Raw genomic sequence first — 17,740 nt, forward strand, 5'->3', positions numbered from 1 at the left:
CAATCATCTGGAATATGCCGGTTCAAACCGACAAAGAAATGACAGATAATAATAACCCAGACACAATACTAAACGATTGGAAAACAAAAAAATCACCAACTTACAAATAGACATTGCAGTCCCTTCTGACCAAAATGTTGCTCGAAAAGAAGTGGAGAAATTGTCAAAGTACAAAGACATGGAAATTGGAGTATTCAAGATGTGGGGCATGAAGGTGAAAACAACACTGGTAATGATTGGAGTAGTGGCCATGATACGGAAAAAAAAGAAACAAAAACAACATATGAACAAAAATATGCCTGGATCCTCAATACCATATACTATCCAAAAAATAACCCTGCTAGAAACAGCGAGGCTCTGTTAATTTAGTAATACAACCCAAAGAAAACACTCTATAAACACAAGACACATTCCATATAACAAATATCCAATAAAATAAACAACCATCAGAAGACTGGGTACATAACTTGAATTACATACACAATACAAACACTAATACAATAAAAGACGGCAACCAGATCCCATAAGAAAAGAAACTGGTACAGTACAATACTGGAGAGAGTTTGCACTCTCCCAACCACAAAGAAGAACACACAATGCTGCACACACCTCAGTGACACGTGAGTGTAGCAGATGATGTAGTAGAAATTTGCCTGAAACTACCAAATGTTGAATAATAATAATAATAATAATAATATAACTCTTACATTAGCATGTAAGAGTTAATATTGCTATAATGAATCTTACCTTTATAACAATATTTAATAAACCAGTGATGTTTATGGTCAATAAAAAATAAGTACCAGTTGAGCACTGGGGTTGATGTAATGACTTTGCCACTCTCCTGAAATTGCTGGCCTTGTGCCAAAATTTGAAACCAAAATTCAGTGATGTTTATGGTCAAAAATAAGTACCAGTTGAGCACTGGGGTTGATGTAATTGACTTAGTCACTCTCCTGAAATTGCTGGCCTTGTGCCAAAATTTGAAACCAAAATTCCAGTGATGTTTATGGTCAATAAAATAAGTACCAGTTGAGCACTGGGGTTGATGTATTGAATTGACTTAGCCACTCTCCTGAAATTGTGGCCTTGTGCCAAAATTAGAAACCAAAATCTCAGTGATGTTTATGGTCAATAAAATAAGTACCAGTTGAGCACTGGGGTTGAGGTAATTGACTTAGCCCACTCCTGAAATTGCTGGCCTTGTGCCAAAATTAAAACCAAAATTCCAGTGATTTGTTTGGTCATAAAATAAGTACCAGTTGAGCACTGGGGTTGATGTAATTGACTTAGACACTCACCTAATTGCTGGCCTTGTGCCAAATTAAAACCAAATTCCAGTGATGTTTCTAGATTTATTATAATTAATAGAGATAGTGTTTACTTAGTATCAGTTAAATGCTGATTATATTTTCCTGTTTGCTAATGTATTATAATAATAACATATAACTTTGTCTTCAAATATTTTTCTGTCTTTACCCACTGAACTCCCCAGCTCACCCCTAATTCCTCACCAACGAAATAATTTTATCTTTTTACTTTTTCATAATTTAGTTGTGCTGGATGTTTGTAGCAGAGATCATATACTGCAAAATGTGAAGTTAGATGTTCAACCATTCTGGGAACCATCTGAAGAAAATACCATTTCAAGCCAGCAAGTCCATGACTATTCACTACCTTCCAAGTTCCATCTGAATTTCTTAAAGAAACATAAAATCATAGTTAATGACCAATTAAAGAAATGGGCTGAAGTAATTTGGAAAGATTCCAAGTTTAATAAACTGAAATTAAAATATTCTGAAGAAAATTTTAAGAAAATTGAACAGTGTTTGAAAGATTTATTAAATTCCATTACTATTGAAACTATTGATGTTCCAAATGATATTTTTGAGGACATTGTTAGAACATTTAAAAGTGAAGCCGACCAAAGGTATTTTTATTTTGATAACCGGAATTTCCAAGCTCATATTTTGGGATTTAATACAAGTTTTGTGATTAAAATGAAAAACAGACTTTTGGATAATCTTAGAAAGAAATGTGAGTATGATTTAAATATTCACGAAAGACGTATTCTATCTGGTCTCAGATTTCGTGAGCAGGCAGAAAGACAATCTGAAGATCTAAAAGTCAGAATTTATGGTAACAAAGTTATTTTTGAAGGCCACACTTCGAAAATAGCTAAATGTCAAAAGGATATGAATAAAATACTTCATGATTAAAATGAAAAACAGACTTTTGGATAATCTTAGAAAGAAATGTGAGTATGATTTAAATATTCACGAAAGACGTATTCTATCTGGTCTCAGATTTCGTGAGCAGGCAGAAGAAAGCAATCTGAAGATCTAAAAGTCAGAATTTATGGTAACAAAGTTATTTTTGAAGGCCAACTGGGTTTGCCTTTAAATACTGGAATGATCATAAATAAAAAACCAGTGAAAGAATATCTTGATGAAAACTGAGAAACAAGAAATGTATCGGTTCATGGGAAACGGGTGATGGTGATCAGTAATACTTTATGCAAGTGATAAAACACATCTTTCACTTTTGGAAGAAATCATGAAGAAACTTTTGTTGCCAATACACTGGATTTTGTAGACAAAATTAAGGATACTCCAAATCATGTAAAGTGGCTGACATTAGTTAAAAGTGTAAAAGCAGAGTTTCCAGATTTCCATTTTATTGGAGAAAATTCTATTGTTGCTGTTGATGTTGTAGTTAATGATATAAAAAGCAAAATTGATAACTTTAAGCAATCTTTAACTTATGAATCTTATATATCGATGAATCTTGCACATTTCCTCTTTCTTAAAGAGTTCAAAGATCAGGAAATCAATGACTTTAGTGAGAAAAATAAAATTAAGAATGTGTGTCTCAAAGATAATAAGTTACAACTGGAAGGAACACAAAACCAAATTAGGAAAATGGAAACATTTATAGAAAACTTAAGAAAAGATATCAGCTCAAAAGAAGAAAACTTTGAAATGTTTGGATTTCAAGAATTTCTGGAAAATGAAGGAAAGAATTTCTTATGTGAAATGCAGAAGCAATCTGAGAGCATAATATCATTAAATTCAGATTTAGGAAGTGAAACAGATGAAATAGTTAATGTTAAGTATAAGAACTGTGAAATAGTGTTGAAGGAAGGTGACATCACGACTCTGGACACAGATGCTATTGTTAATGCTGCAAATAGCAGACTGGAACACAGGGTGGGGTGGGTTGCAGCCCCATTGTGCAGAAAGGTTAGTAATACCATTTTTTATAGTTAATGTTTCTTTTTAGATCCAAGTGTGGTTGAGAAGCTTGCTTCCTGACCTTGTTTTTCAGGTTCAATTCCACTCACAGCATTTTGACAAGTGTCTTCTGTTATAGGTCAATGGTTGGCCAAAGCCTTGGGAGTGGATTTCGTTGATAGAAACTGAAAGAAGCTCATCATTTATACATACATGTGTGTGTGTGGGGTTGGGTTAGGGTTAGGATTAGTAGCAGGTGTTGACAGCACACGATGGTTGTAAATCACCATCACAAGTGATGTTGTGTCTTTTCCAGTTTTCCATGAAAAACATGTCTGACCATGGGGAAAATATTCCCTCATTTGGAAACATGTGACACTTGGCTACAAAAAGGACACCCAACCATGAACATTAAATTATGGTGGACAGACACACACACTCACACAAGATAGTGTGCATTAGCTTCATATACATACACATGTACACACCAACACACATGAACACACACACACATAAACCGAAAGCATGGACATACATACACACATGCATAGATACTCATACACATGCACAAATTCATAGAGTATATATATGTACGCATTAGTCTCATACACACGTATGCTCACCTACATGCCAGGTTCATAGTTGTCTCCCTTGTCACTCGTACCTCAAGTCAGCACTCATAGATGTCTCCCTAGGTTGCCAGAGCCACTGACACCCTTCAGCAACCTCTTCCTCCTCCTCCCATCATTTCAGCTTGTAGTCACACTCTGACACACGTTTCTTCTTTTTCTCTCTCTCTTCTAGTCTTTCTCTTTCTGTCAAAGAGTAGGCTCAAAATGTTAAACACTTCCTATTTTCTCTAAGCATAAAGTTGATACACTTCTGCTGTGGAGGAGAGATCTTCTTGAGCACAGCAAGGCACCAGATATCTCAGTCCTTTGGCATCTCATCCTCAAGGGTCACCATTCAGGGGTTCTCCTTCAGTACTTCGTCCTCTGTTTTCCTGGGTCTCCCTCTTCCACAAGCCTCAACCACTTTGAATGTACGGCACTTCTTCGTGGAGCTGTCAGCATCCATCCATATCACATGAGCAAACCAGTACTGTCTTCTCTCGCAGACTGCAACCAGTTCTTCTTCTGACGAACTCCTCTCTCAATACACAAACACTCTGTTGCATATACATACATATACACATGTGTGTGTGTGTGTGTGTGTACAAGTAATGTATTATATAATTAAAATGTAATATATATATTGATATAATATAACAATATATATCTATAATAATATATAAATATATATTAACATATATTAACATGTATTAAACAAGAACATAAGAATGCAAATATCTTTGCAGGTGGGTTTGGAATTCAAGCTGAATCCAGTAAAATTATGAAACAAAGAAGGAGTGAACTGAAAACTGGAGAAGTAGTGTCAACTAATGCTGGTAGACTCAAATGCAAGACTATCATTCATGCTGTTGGACCCGTTTGGAATAATGGACGAACCCATGAAGTTTTTCACCTTTCAAGAGCTGTTCAAAATTGTTTGGCATTTCTTGAAGCAAAGTCTTATACATCAATTGCAATTCCTGCCATCAGTACAGGTAAGAATTTACCATTTTTATTCTGTTCAAATTATTTGGTATAGAAATAGTAATTACAATATTTAGTCTATAGTAAGGCAACTATCCCTCTATTCTAACCTCTCCCCTGGCACCCATCCACTTCCCTTGGTTTCACTCCCAGTCTCAACTAAAAGTCTTTGTCTTGCAAGTAACTTGGCAACTCCACTTTTTACGTGACAGCAGCACCTGTGATGGTGTCACATAAAAAGCACCCAGTGCATTCTCTAAAGTGGTTGGCATTCTGTAAAGGAAGGGCATCCAACCATAGAACCTATACCAAAAGAGAAAATTGGTACCTGGGCAGCTCTCCGGCCTTGCCAGCATCGAAAACAGATGTGAAATGATGATGATATTATATATATATATATTATATATATATTATGTAGAAGATGTAGCAATATGGTTAAAAGGTTGATGTTCCACATGATTTCTGGTTCAGTTCCATGGCAAGGTATTTGGGTGAGTCGTTTATTTATAGACCTGGGTTGGCCAAAGCCTTCTCAGTCGGATTTGGTGGACGGGAATTGAAAAGAGGCTGTTGTGGCACAGCTGACATTCTAGAGGTACAGTATTTGTGTTGTTGTGTGAGGGTGTGGCAGTCCTGGCACCCAAGCAGACGACTCTTCTCTGCCAACAATATATGAGTGCTTTTATGCACCAGACATCCATATGAGATGTCCTCTCACGTTAAATAACGCAGTATTTGATGCTCAAACAGCATCCACATTTAGTTGGATATAAAAATTGCCTGTTGGTATTACTATTGCTTCTGTTGCTATTAATTCTTTTTCATAGGCTTGTGGCTATTGCTAATCAGTGCCTTAACAGATACTGAAATTCTATACATCGTCAATAGATTTGGCTGTTATGTCACCACTAGATGTCTTTCTACTGAAGAGTCAGGCAGGATGAAATCATGTCATCTGGCAGTAAATAGTGATCGTAGCAGATGGTTCGTCGCCTGTTAAAAATATAAATATGAGTGCTTTATGCACCCAGGGCCCTGTGGAATTCCTCTGAGGTAAATAATGCAGTTCTCTCTGTTCTAACATGACCTTTATGTTAAGTTGGATAATAAAGATTGCTTTTCATATTAATGCTGCTTTTGTCAATAATAATATGTATACGTAAAAAGCACTATATCCGACTCGTGGCCGATGCCAGCACCCGCCTCGACTGGCTTCGTGCCGGTGGCACATAACACACCAATCCGACCGTGGCCGTTGCCAGCCTCGCCTGGCACCTGTGCAGGTGGCACGTAAAAAGCACCCACTACACTCACGGAGTGGTTGGCGTTAGGAAGGGCATCCAGCTGTAGAAACATTGCCAGATAAGACTGGAGCCTGGTACAGCCTTCTGGCTTCCTAGATCCCCGGTCGAACCGTCCAACCCATGCTAGCATGGAGAACGGACGTTAAACGATGATGATGATGATGATGATGAATATATATATATAATATATATATATGGCTGTCCACTCATGACCGAGGAAGACCTTTGCTGACCTTTAGGTACATTGTGCACTCTAGGACTAACGTATATTTTGCATTTGCGGCCCCAGTGATGGCTAATGTGCCCTGCTCTTGACAAGCATACACGACTGCAAACATTGCAAGCCAAGGTGTCCCCATTCACTACACCAGCTGTACACTTTCGAGCAGCATGCTTAAGTTCTTCATGCTGAATACATGCTCTCTCAAAAGTGTTGACCCACACCTCCTTAACCTGCTTCCTCCATCTTTGGTGATGACAGGCATTGTTCTCCCAGTTAGTCTCCTATTTATCACAGGTTTTTAATGAGGACTTCACACAGTCCTTAAATCGCAGCCTTGGTTTCTACCGGGGTCTTTTTCCATTCTCAAGTTCCCCATATAGCATCTGCTTAGGGATCCTGCAATTCTTCATTCTAATAAGGTGTCCAGTCCAACATAACCTATTTCTTTACTACCCACAAGGGGCTAAACACAGAGAGGACGAACAAGGACAGACAAACGGATTAAGTCGATCATATCGACCCCAGTGCGTAACTGTACTTATTTAATCGACCCCGAAAAGATGAAAGGCAAAGTCGACCTTGGCGGAATTTGAACTCAGAACATAACGGCAGACGAAATACCGCTAAGCATTTCGCCCGGCGCGCTAACGTTTCTGCCAGCTCGCCAGTCCAACATAACCACTGCTTGTGTACCATTGCCTCAATACTCGAGATATCAACTGGTCCTCGGGACCTGTTTGTCTGGAGTTTGTAAGGTCCAGCCAACATTCAGAATATGTTTGAGATATGCTGTGTGTTTCTTTCGATAACTTCAAATATAACAAAGAATTTAGTAAAATAACTTAGTTATCATTAAGCTAGTGTTAGGATCACAAATTGTGACTTAGTTTTGGTAAAAAATTGTAATTCAAAACTTATGAAAACAAGACATTTGTACTCAGATCCAGAGCTGGTTTCAGCCAGGTTGGTAGTGAAAAGGGTTAAGCTTATATAAAAATACCATTATTATTATTTACAGGATTGTAAAATACGGCATCAAAACAAAACCATATATAACAAAACCATTTTCAGATGAATATGGTACTTAAGTTGAAGGCACCAGAATTTACTATGGTATTATCCATACAATTTAAAATACAGACCCATCTTCATCTTTTGTTTTTTGTAAATTCTCATATATATATATATATAGGCGCAGGAGTGGCTATGTGTGGTAAGTAGCTTGTTTATCAACCACATGGTTACCGTGGTTCAGTCCCACTGCGTTGCACCTTGGGCAAGTGTCTTCCACTATAGCCTCGGGCGCGACCAAAGCCCTGTTGAGTGAGATTTGGTTAGACGGAAACTGAAGAAGCGTCGTATATATATATATATATATTATAATATATAATAATATATCTATATAATGGTGTGGGTGTTGTGGTTTGTGTGGTCTGTGTTTGTCCCCCTAGCATTGCTTGACAACCGATGTGGTTTTGTGGTTAGTGTCCCCATTACTTAGCGGTTCGGCAAAAAAAGGGCCGATTAGAATAAGTACGGGTCTTAAAAAAGAATAAGTCCCGGGGTCTCGAGTTACTGATTAAAGGCGGTCTCCAGATGGCCGCGTCAATGACTGAAACAAGTAAAATGAGGTAAAGAGTATATATATACACCACACCACAACGTGGTTCGTGTGGTGCAGCGTATCTATATATATATATATATATAGATATATCTAATATATTATCTATATATATATAATATTACATAATATGTGTTGTGTGTATATATATATATATATATATATACATATATATGTGTGGTGTTGTGTTTGTGTGTGCATATGCAGATTCTGTGAAAAAAGTTTTACTTTCCCTACGCTCATTAGAGTAATTTCGTTCCTTCAACAGTTTTGTCCATGTTTTGTTGTTTTCACAATGAGACCCAGTATTTTTTCAATGGCATTATTTTGTGTTTTGTTAGAATTAACGTGATGAGATGCATGTGTGTGTGAGTAGATTTCAGCTCTCTGACAATCCGAAACTCTGAGTCTTTATAACAAACAGCCACAACTAGTTGTCACATATTACTACATAATAATGTGTGTGTGTGTGGTGTGTGACTGGTATTATTATTATTATTGTTTATTTTTTAAATATTTTTTTAATGAACACACAAAGAAAAGAAAGTGGTCAACAAGAGAGAAACAAAGTTAGTTCTTATTAATACCATTGTAATTAATGGGGGTAAAGACCCCACTCCCGGCCATCAATGCCATGGTATTGCACCTAGAAACTTCCCCTCTGTCTATTAAAGAATCTTCTTCTAAATGATGGAATTGTATTGTTTCTTGGTATTGCAGCTGATAAATTTGCAGCTGATAAATTACTGCAATAATATCAGCTGAAATTACTGCAATAATATCACAGGTTAATTATATATATTTTGAGTAAGAACATTTGTTGGATTAAATATGTTGTATATTTTATTTATAACAGGTATTTTTGGTATACCCATAGAGAAGGAACCAAATGTACAGTACAACGATAAAGAATTATCTTGATACTCACACAAATTCTAAAATAAAGCATATTTGTCTGATTGACGTACGGAAGGAAGTAATCAGAGCTTTTAAGCTTCATCTAGAAACGGTGTTTGGAATCAGTGAAAGCAGAGGTAGGACTTGTTATTTGTTTGATATTTTAGTGAAAATTTAAATGATTTATTTCAGGTGTTAATTATGATTTTTTCCTCCTCCTTCAGTCAACTTTTATCTGATTCCTATTATTGGTTTATGGGCACAGCCATGGATTTGTGGTTAAAAAGATTAATTTCTAACCATGTTGATTCCCAATGTAAGGCAACTCAAGAAAATATCTTCTAGTATGGCCCTGAGCCAACCAAAGCCTTGTCAACTGGTTTGGGAGATGGAAACTGATACAAGGGCCCCTCATATATGTACTGTGTGTGTTTGTACTCTTGTCTTGACATCATGTGATGGCTGTAAACGAGCATCCCCAGCATACAAGTGAGGTTGTTTGTTTCCTGTCTTCTGTGGAAACCATGTCTGGCCAGGGGGAAATATTACCTTGCTTGGAAACAGGTGAGGGTCAGCATCAGGAAGAGCATCCAGCTATAGAAAGTCTGCCTCAATAAACTAATCTGACCCATGCAAGCAGGGAACAATGGATGTGAAAACAAGGATGATGAAGATGTTTAATTTATTGCGGTTGATAAAATACTCTTGTCTCACTCTGTGAATCCTGTCTTGTATAACTAACGAAGGATAATTATAATTATTTATCTGATACATTGTAAACATGACTATTGTTCATATTCTAATTAATACGAAGTTATAAATTGTCCAAAACAAAAAAATAGACATTGGAGAGTGATCAAATTGTTGGATCAGGTGATGAAAGTCATGGAGAGGGTCATAGCCCAACTAATTAGGGAGAGAGTTAGTTTAGACGAGATGCAGTTTGGGTTTGTACCAGGGAGAAGCACCACCAACGTTATATTTCTGGTAAGACAGCTGCGGGAAATAAACCTCTGTACCTAGCCAAAGATAAACCTCTGTACTTGGCCTTCATTGACATAAAGAAAGCTTTTGACAGAGTTCCCCGATCCCTTATCTAGAGGTCACTGCAGAAACTAGGGATAAATGAAAGGTTGGTGAGAGCTGTTCAATCCATGTACAGGGGTGCTGTCAGTAAGTTGAGGGTTGGCAAGAAGTACAGTGAAAAATTTCGGGTAGAAGTAGAGGTTCACCTCAGCCCCCTCTTATTCATCATAGTCCTCCAAGCAGTAACCAAGGAATTCAAGATAGGCTGCCCCTGGGAGCTCCTCTAAGCTGATGACTTTCCTCTAATAGCTGATTGACTATCAGAACTAAAGAAGTTTCAGGCATGGAAGCAAGGTCTAGAATCAAAGGGCCTTAGAGTTGATCTAGAAAAAAAAACAAAGTTTTAGTAAGTAGGAAGGTTGACATATCACGAATTCCTTCAGGTGGGTGGCCCTGCTTGATCTGCAGAGAAGGTGTATGTAGAAACTCCATAAGATAAACCCAGTGCAAACTATGGACACATAAGAGGTGCAGCAATGTAAAAGGTAGGTTAACCGGGAAGATAGTTGTTGTGTGTGGCAGATGTATAGGTACAATAAGCACTAGAAATGTACAGAAAATAAACTCCATCAAATGTCTGTGAGGGGGACCTAGAAGTAGTTGACAGCTTCTGCTATCTAGGTGAACAAATTAGCAGTGGAAGTGGATGCTCCAAGAGCATAGGTGCAAGAATAAGATTAGGTTGGGCAAAGTTCAGAGAGCTTTTACCTTTGTTGGTAATGAAGAGCCTCTCCCTCAGAGTGAAAGGTAGACTGTACGATACCTGTGTGCAAACAGCCATGCTATACGACAGTGAAACATGGGTTGTGGCTGCAGAGGACATGCAAAGGCTTGAAAGAAATGAAACTAGTCTGCTTCACTGGATGTGCAATGTCAGTGTGCATGTATGGCAGAGTGTAAGCATCTGGAGAGAAAAATGGTGCACAATAGGTATCAGATGTGGTGTGCAAGAGAGAAGACTGCACTGTAGAGGGGACATGTGGAAGAGATCGACCCAAGATAGACAAGGGACGAGGTGGTGAAGAATGATCCTCAAACATTGGGCCTCATGGTGGCTATGACTAGTGGCTGAGACCTTTGGCAATATTCTGTGCTTAAGAAGACCCATCGAGCCAAGTGAAATTGTAGTTGTGGCTGATGCCAGTGTTATGTAAAAAGTATCTTACAAACTTTGGGTCACACAGAGGTGATAAGTTTCTGAGACCCCTGGCAATTTACCATGCTTGAGAAGACTCATCAAACCAAGTAAAATCATAGACGATGCTGGTGTCACATAAAAAGCACCCATTTCACTCTTGGAGTGGCTGGCATATGGAAAGGCATCCAGCTGTAGAAACTGTGTCAAATCTGACTGGAACCTGGTGCAGCTCTCCAGCCTATCAGTTTCAGTCAAACCGTCCAACCCATGCCAGCATGGAAAGTGGATGTTAAATGACGATGATGATGATGATTTACATTTTCTACTAATAATTCTTTAGAGAGAAATTTCTTGAAATAAGTGTTTTATTTTGTTATGTCCAATAATGTTGAACCAAGAGTTATAGCGTTGCCTGACTCTAAAGTATTTACGAGAGGCCATTTAGCTCTGGAAGCCTTCTTCAACCGAACAACCAAGTTTCTTTCCTTGAACAGGTTCCCCTCTTAGAAATTACTTATCACATGACCATCAGCCTGAGTCATGTGATGTGGTAAGCATGTACATTGTGTGTAGCAGACAACACTGCCATATGAGTGATATATACACGAAAGACAAATTATAAGAAAGGTTTTAAAATGCACCATATATACATACACACACACACACACATATATATAGATATCCTTAATAAAAATTTCAAAGACTACATGTTTATTATGGACTTCTGGTCACACATGTGCAATGATATACAGCAACTAGCCTGAGCATTACCTGCACCATACATACACATGTGTGTCCCAATGAATTTCTTTCGTCATAATTTAAAGAAAAGCATACTTATTTAATGAGATTTTCTATAAAGATGCTTCAGATGGTATAAATTCCAATTCTATTGGAATTTGTTGTAAAAAAAACATCTTTCAAAACAAATATCTGACATGTATCAGTATTTATGTCTGCAATTTTTATTTTCATCCGTATCTCTATTTATTATTATTATTTATTAATTATTATTATTCTGATCCCCCTAGTCGCCACTCTGTTTACTATTTCAGCCTCGCCTTGTTTTTGCATATTCTGTATAATTCACTCGTTATCGTTATAGATATTTAAGATCTATCTCCCTTACAGGGCTGATTAGAAATTGGCTGCCGGTTCTTCGCGGGGTTTCTCTACCCCTCTTTTTACATTGTCTGTCTGGACTCCTCTTCCTACTCCTCGACATGGCTATGCATACTTAAGCTAGTAACCTGCCTCATTCTTGATTCCGAATTCCTTTTGCCAAGTCTGTCCGTAAACGAAGTGATCCCAAGATAAGAAATCTTTGAACTTTAATTCATCCGTATCTCTATTTATTATTATTATTTATTAATTATTATTATTCTGATCCCCCTAGTCGCCACTCTGTTTACTATTTCAGCCTCGCCTCGTTTTTGCATATTCTGTATAATTCACTAGTTATCGTTATAGATATTTAAGATCTATCTCCCTTACAGGGCTGATTAGAAATTGGCTGCCGGTTCTTTGCGGCGCGCCCGCCCTACCCTCCCCCACCACCAATACCGGATATCTCTATTTTGCTCCAACTATACCGGATGTCGTTTCTCCCACCATTATAGGTGTCTACTCTTTGAACCCCTCTCTTCAATACGCTATTTCACCATGCATTACCCCTCTCTCGATATCCTACGTTCTACTTGCCTAGAACCTGTCCTCTGAACCACCCCTCCCACTGGTGCTCCCCTATATTTCTGCACCCCCCCACCACCATTATAGGTGTCTACTCTTTGAACCCCCCTCTTCAATACGCTATTTCACCATGCATTACCCCTCTCTCGATATCCTACGTTCTACTTGCCTATTACCTGTCCTCTGAACCACCCCTCCCACTGGTGCTCCTCTATATTTCTGCACCCCCCCCATAAAAAAAAGCACCATCTGAACGTGGCCGATGCCAGACCCCTCTGGCACCTGTGCAGGTGGCACGTAAAAAACACCCACTACACTCGCGGAGTGGTTGGCGTTAGGAAGGGCATCCAGCTGTAGAAACACTGCCAGACTAGACTGGAGCCTGGGGCAGTCCCGAGCTCTCCAGACCCCGGTCGAAACCGTCCAACCCGTGCTAGCGCGGAAAACGGACGTTAAACGATGATGATGATGATGATGATGATGATATCAAATTCCAATATTATCGTAATTTACAGACTCTTAAAGGTATTTGTGAAAATTTTCATTTAAAAATAACCATTTTCCCAAAAGTTCTCATCATCATCATCTTTTAACGTCTGTTTTCCATGCTAGCATGGGTTGGAAGGTTCAGCTGGTGTCTGGGAGGCCAGGAGGCTGTACCAGGCTCCAGTCTGATCTGGCAGTGATTCTACAGCTGGATGTCCTTCCTAATGCCAACAACTCCGTGAGTGTACTGGGGGCTTTTTACGTACCACTGGCACAGGGGCCAGAGGAGGCTGGCAACGGCCATGATCGGTTGGTGCTTTTTACGTGCCCAAAGGAACCAAATTGACTGGTGTGAATTTTCTGAAACTCCTCTCTCCACTTCCTCAAAAACATTTTTTTCACAACAAATTCCGAACTTACTGGAATCTACACCATCTGAAGCCTGTTTTAATAAATGTTTTAAGAAAAAAAGGAGGAGGAAGATCACATTTTACTAACCAGTTTCACTGTTTGCAGACTCTGAAAGTTTCAAGGTATGTTCTTCAATGTATTTTTAGTCCATGTGGTAGAAGAAACAGATGGAAATAATGTTATATAGCCTTGTCGCTATATAAAAGGTGGGGGGGGGGGTGACTACAAGTTAGTACGTATTCTCTTGCTAAATCATATTTTCAGAAAGGAATATCATTATTATTTATATGGAATAAAGAAGTTCTTTTAAGAGAGAGAAGAATGTTTAATTGTTTATTTTCAGAAACCCCATCATCAAACCCATCCCTTCCTGATCCACGACAGAAAGCAACCCCTATGACACCCAGAACTAATGTGACATCCAGAGAAAATGCTGGCATCAAAATACAACTGATGACTGGTTCAATTTCTAATGTATCTGTGAGTAAATAGATTCATGTAACTTATTTATATTTAATTGTTATTTCATTTCCAAATGAGGAATCATTACAGTTAATTAAAACATTTTCTCAGTCAAACTCAAACATTTTATTTCCTTCACATCTGATATCTTGAGTATATCTTTTGCTAACTTTAACAACCTCAAACTTACTACAGCCATTCTGTAGAGCCTTTCTTAACAACAATATCAACTGCAACAATGTATCTCTCTTCTCTCCATGGAATGTTCCTTAGTTGTTTACCATTAATTACTTTTGTAGGTTGATGTCATCGTTAACAGCACCAATAAAAACCTCCAGCTTAATGATGGTTCTATCTCCAAATTTATTCTCAATGCTGCTGGTCCCCAGATACAAAGCGAATGTAGCCAGAAATATCCTCAAGGTATTTCTACATCTAACATAGCCATTACTAAAGGATATAACCTCAAATGTAAGAATGTATTTCATCTGGCATTACCTCCCTGGGATGAATATCCCCCTGATTCAGTAAGTATCAATCATATGATATTGATTTATTGAAAGAGTTAATGTTTGAAGAGAACCTTATGCATGTTGTGTGAGAATCATAAAGCAAATGTCAGCATCCTGTTTAATATTTGTTCTTCCAAGTTATCATTGGAAGGAAGCAGAAGATATCGATGAACAGGACACTTTTATATATAAATAGAAGGGAAAAAGCCTCATGGCCTAACAACAGTTATGCGACTGATAAATAAGACTATATTCAAACATATTTCTCTGTTTTACTCTCTGTATTGGTGAGTTTTTCTCTGTCATGGCACGAGCACTAGAGAGGTTGTCATGTCCTCAACAACACTAAAGACTCCTCTTGGGTCTGCATTGTCTCTCTTCATTCAACAACCATTTTACACGGTGGATTGGGTCTGTTTTATTGTAGCAGCAACATGAGTGAGGTTGCCTTGTCCCTTGCAGGACTAAAGAGTGATAGGAATGACAGTTGTGAGAGGAGAATATATTTATTACAACTTAATGGTTTCTTCCTGTAATAAGAAAATAATTTAATAAAATGTCTATTACCATTTACTAGACACTTATTTTCTTTTAGATTCTGGCAAACTTGACTCAAATAATAACCATTTGTCTGGAAACTGCAGAGAGAATGGGTGCAAAGAGCCTTGCATTTCCTATATTAGGAGCTGGAAAATTGAGGTACCCCATTGAACAACTACCTGGAATTATGTATGAAGCTGTGAAAAACTACTCAAATCAAAATTCAAGCCAGATCAAAGTTGTAGACTTTGTGGTTTATCCTCAAGACACAGAAATAGTAAAGGTTGGTTGTTATATTTGTTGTTTGTTGTTTTATGCAGCATTGGGAGGGGGAGAAGGTGCCGAAAGGAGGTGGGAGGAGGAAAGGTAGTCAGGATGGGGTGGGGGTAGTATGTGCCTATTCTGCTTTCAGGTGATAGAGGAAATGGTGGGTGTGAGGGGATGAAATGTGTGTGTATGGAGTGGAGAAGAAGGTTGACATGGCAGAGCCCGTCATTGACAAACATTATCATTATTAGGATATCAATTCTGTTGTGGTGGGCATGTCTTCTTGAGTACAGCAATGTACCATATATCTCATCCCTTTGTCATCTCCTTCATAAGGCTCACTGTTTTGAGATTGGCCTTCAATTCTTCATCCCATGTCTTCCTGGGGTCTCCCTCTTCCACAGCTTCCAACAACATCAAATTCCAACTTGATATTTTTCGAATTAACCCAAAACATATTCTGTAATTAATGAAGGAAATGATTATGAAGATAAAATATGGAATCAGTTTTGTAAATTTATTTGTTGGTGTCTTAGAATTCTTCAGTTGAAATGTTGGAATCTTTGATGTGTCTCATGGCCCTGTCTTCCATACTTTTAGGTTAGCTTGGTTTTCTTCAACTCTTCCATTCCATGATTTAATTCTTTGTAACTTGATATGGATTCAGTGTAGCTACCTCCTCCTCTACAACTACCACCACTACCACTACCTACCCACAACATCCTTCAACAATTCCATTTTGGTTACTGACCAACCAAAAATGTGTTAATGGCACCACCAGAACACTGATGGTTTTCTTTCATTTCTGTTCTTCAAAGTGGAACGCTTTGAAAACTCTTCCCACAATTCTTTACATTTCTTCTCAAAGTTGGATGAATCAATTAAGGGGCTTCTATGCTGTGGCTTGACTTGCTAGTAATAGCAGCCAAGTGTCCCTGGCAGAGTTGTAAGGGGGTCAGATAGGATACCTTCTGCTATTTGTTTCATCCCTTGGCATTCTGAGCTCAAACCCTGTCATGGCCATGCTGGATTGTTAACTTAATCCGTCATTTGGTTTCACACCAACCCTCGGCACCTTGGCTATGTTTACTGGAATTATCTTTGTCACAAGCATTTCAGTGAGGTGTCTGGTTTGAGGGAATTTAAGATTTCAGCAAAGAAGGAAGGGGAAATGTTTTAACTTAATCTGAATCTAACGAAAGACTAGCTTGCTGTTTGAATTGGTCAGTGACTGAGTGAATTCAGCTGAAGATTTTTATGATGTCAACAAGTAATGTTCACAAGTATTGAAGAAAGTGATATATATAGAGAGAGAGAGCAAGGGTAAAAAGACAGAGTGTCAGAGAGAGAGAGAGAGAGGAAATACATGTGCTTTTAAGAATAGGTTCAGCATGGTGTCAGTCTGAGTGTTTTAAAGAACTGATTTCTATTATTATTATATTTTAAAAGGATGGATGTAACTCTTCTCAAAGGTAAACAGACAAGACAAAGAGCATGATGGGATTGCAATAGATATTTCATTGGTTGAATGATATTTCAGAAGCCATCTGGTTCGCCAGTCCTCAGTCAAATCGTTCAACCCATGCTAGCATGGAAAGCAGACGTTAAACGACGACGACGACGACGACGACGACGACGACGACGACGACGACGACGACGACGACGACGACGAAGAAGCCTGTCTTTGTCGAGTTCAAAGGGAAAAGTGATAAAAATTCAAAATTATAGAAATTCAAATCTAAATTATGAACGAGAGCAACCAGCATCCACACGTTGATGGAATAACATCATCAGTTTTTAAGCTTCAATTTTTGAACTGGTGAAAAGAAAAAAAAAATGAAAGAAAAAAGAAAAGGAAAAAGAAGAATATTTAATCAAACAGTTTTGTGAAATTCTTTCATTTTATTCATTCATCCAGGCCATGATTTTAATAACCCACAAACATTTCTCCTCATGCATTTTGAGTATTGAAAGTGAAACAGATTTAGAATATTTACTGAGAATATGCACTTTCTCGAGTCTTTTTCAAAATTGCAGCCATTTGATGCAAAATGTTCAGCAAGTTCCGTCCAATTACCGTTATTGTGCCTGATGTCATATCTGTGCCCATTAAATCTTTTGTTTAATTGTTCTTTTGTGCAACCAACATAAACCAAGTTGTGTTTCGTGCATTCTGCTGCATACACCAAATGGGAATCTCTACATGTCCCACCTTCTGTATAAATCATAACATTTCTGATATGATGCCTGATGGAATTCACTTGATTCATGTTGTA

The 17,740-nt window shown here is 38.1% G+C and overlaps 1 protein-coding gene and 1 long non-coding RNA gene across 2 annotated transcripts in view; one reads left to right on the forward strand and one right to left on the reverse strand.

Moving 5' to 3' along the window:
• LOC118765980 overlaps positions 1-2,709 on the reverse strand; it is a 16,606-nt gene extending 13,897 nt beyond the window's left edge. Inside the window, exon 1 of the long non-coding RNA XR_005001892.1 lies at positions 2,534-2,709. This is a non-coding gene — a long non-coding RNA (uncharacterized LOC118765980). The remainder of the gene's footprint in view (positions 1-2,533) is intronic.
• The window catches only part of LOC115209664 (protein mono-ADP-ribosyltransferase PARP14-like), a 730,077-nt gene that overhangs the window by 678,718 nt on the left and 33,619 nt on the right, over positions 1-17,740 (forward strand). Inside the window, exons 23-24 of the mRNA XM_036508891.1 lie at positions 14,445-14,672; positions 15,253-15,480. Coding sequence (XP_036364784.1) covers positions 14,445-14,672; positions 15,253-15,480 — 456 coding nt within the window. The remainder of the gene's footprint in view (positions 1-14,444; positions 14,673-15,252; positions 15,481-17,740) is intronic.

The sequence above is a fragment of the Octopus sinensis genome, linkage group LG1 (assembly GCF_006345805.1).
Source record: "Octopus sinensis linkage group LG1, ASM634580v1, whole genome shotgun sequence".
In the NCBI taxonomy this organism is placed as follows: Eukaryota; Metazoa; Mollusca; class Cephalopoda; order Octopoda; family Octopodidae; genus Octopus; species Octopus sinensis.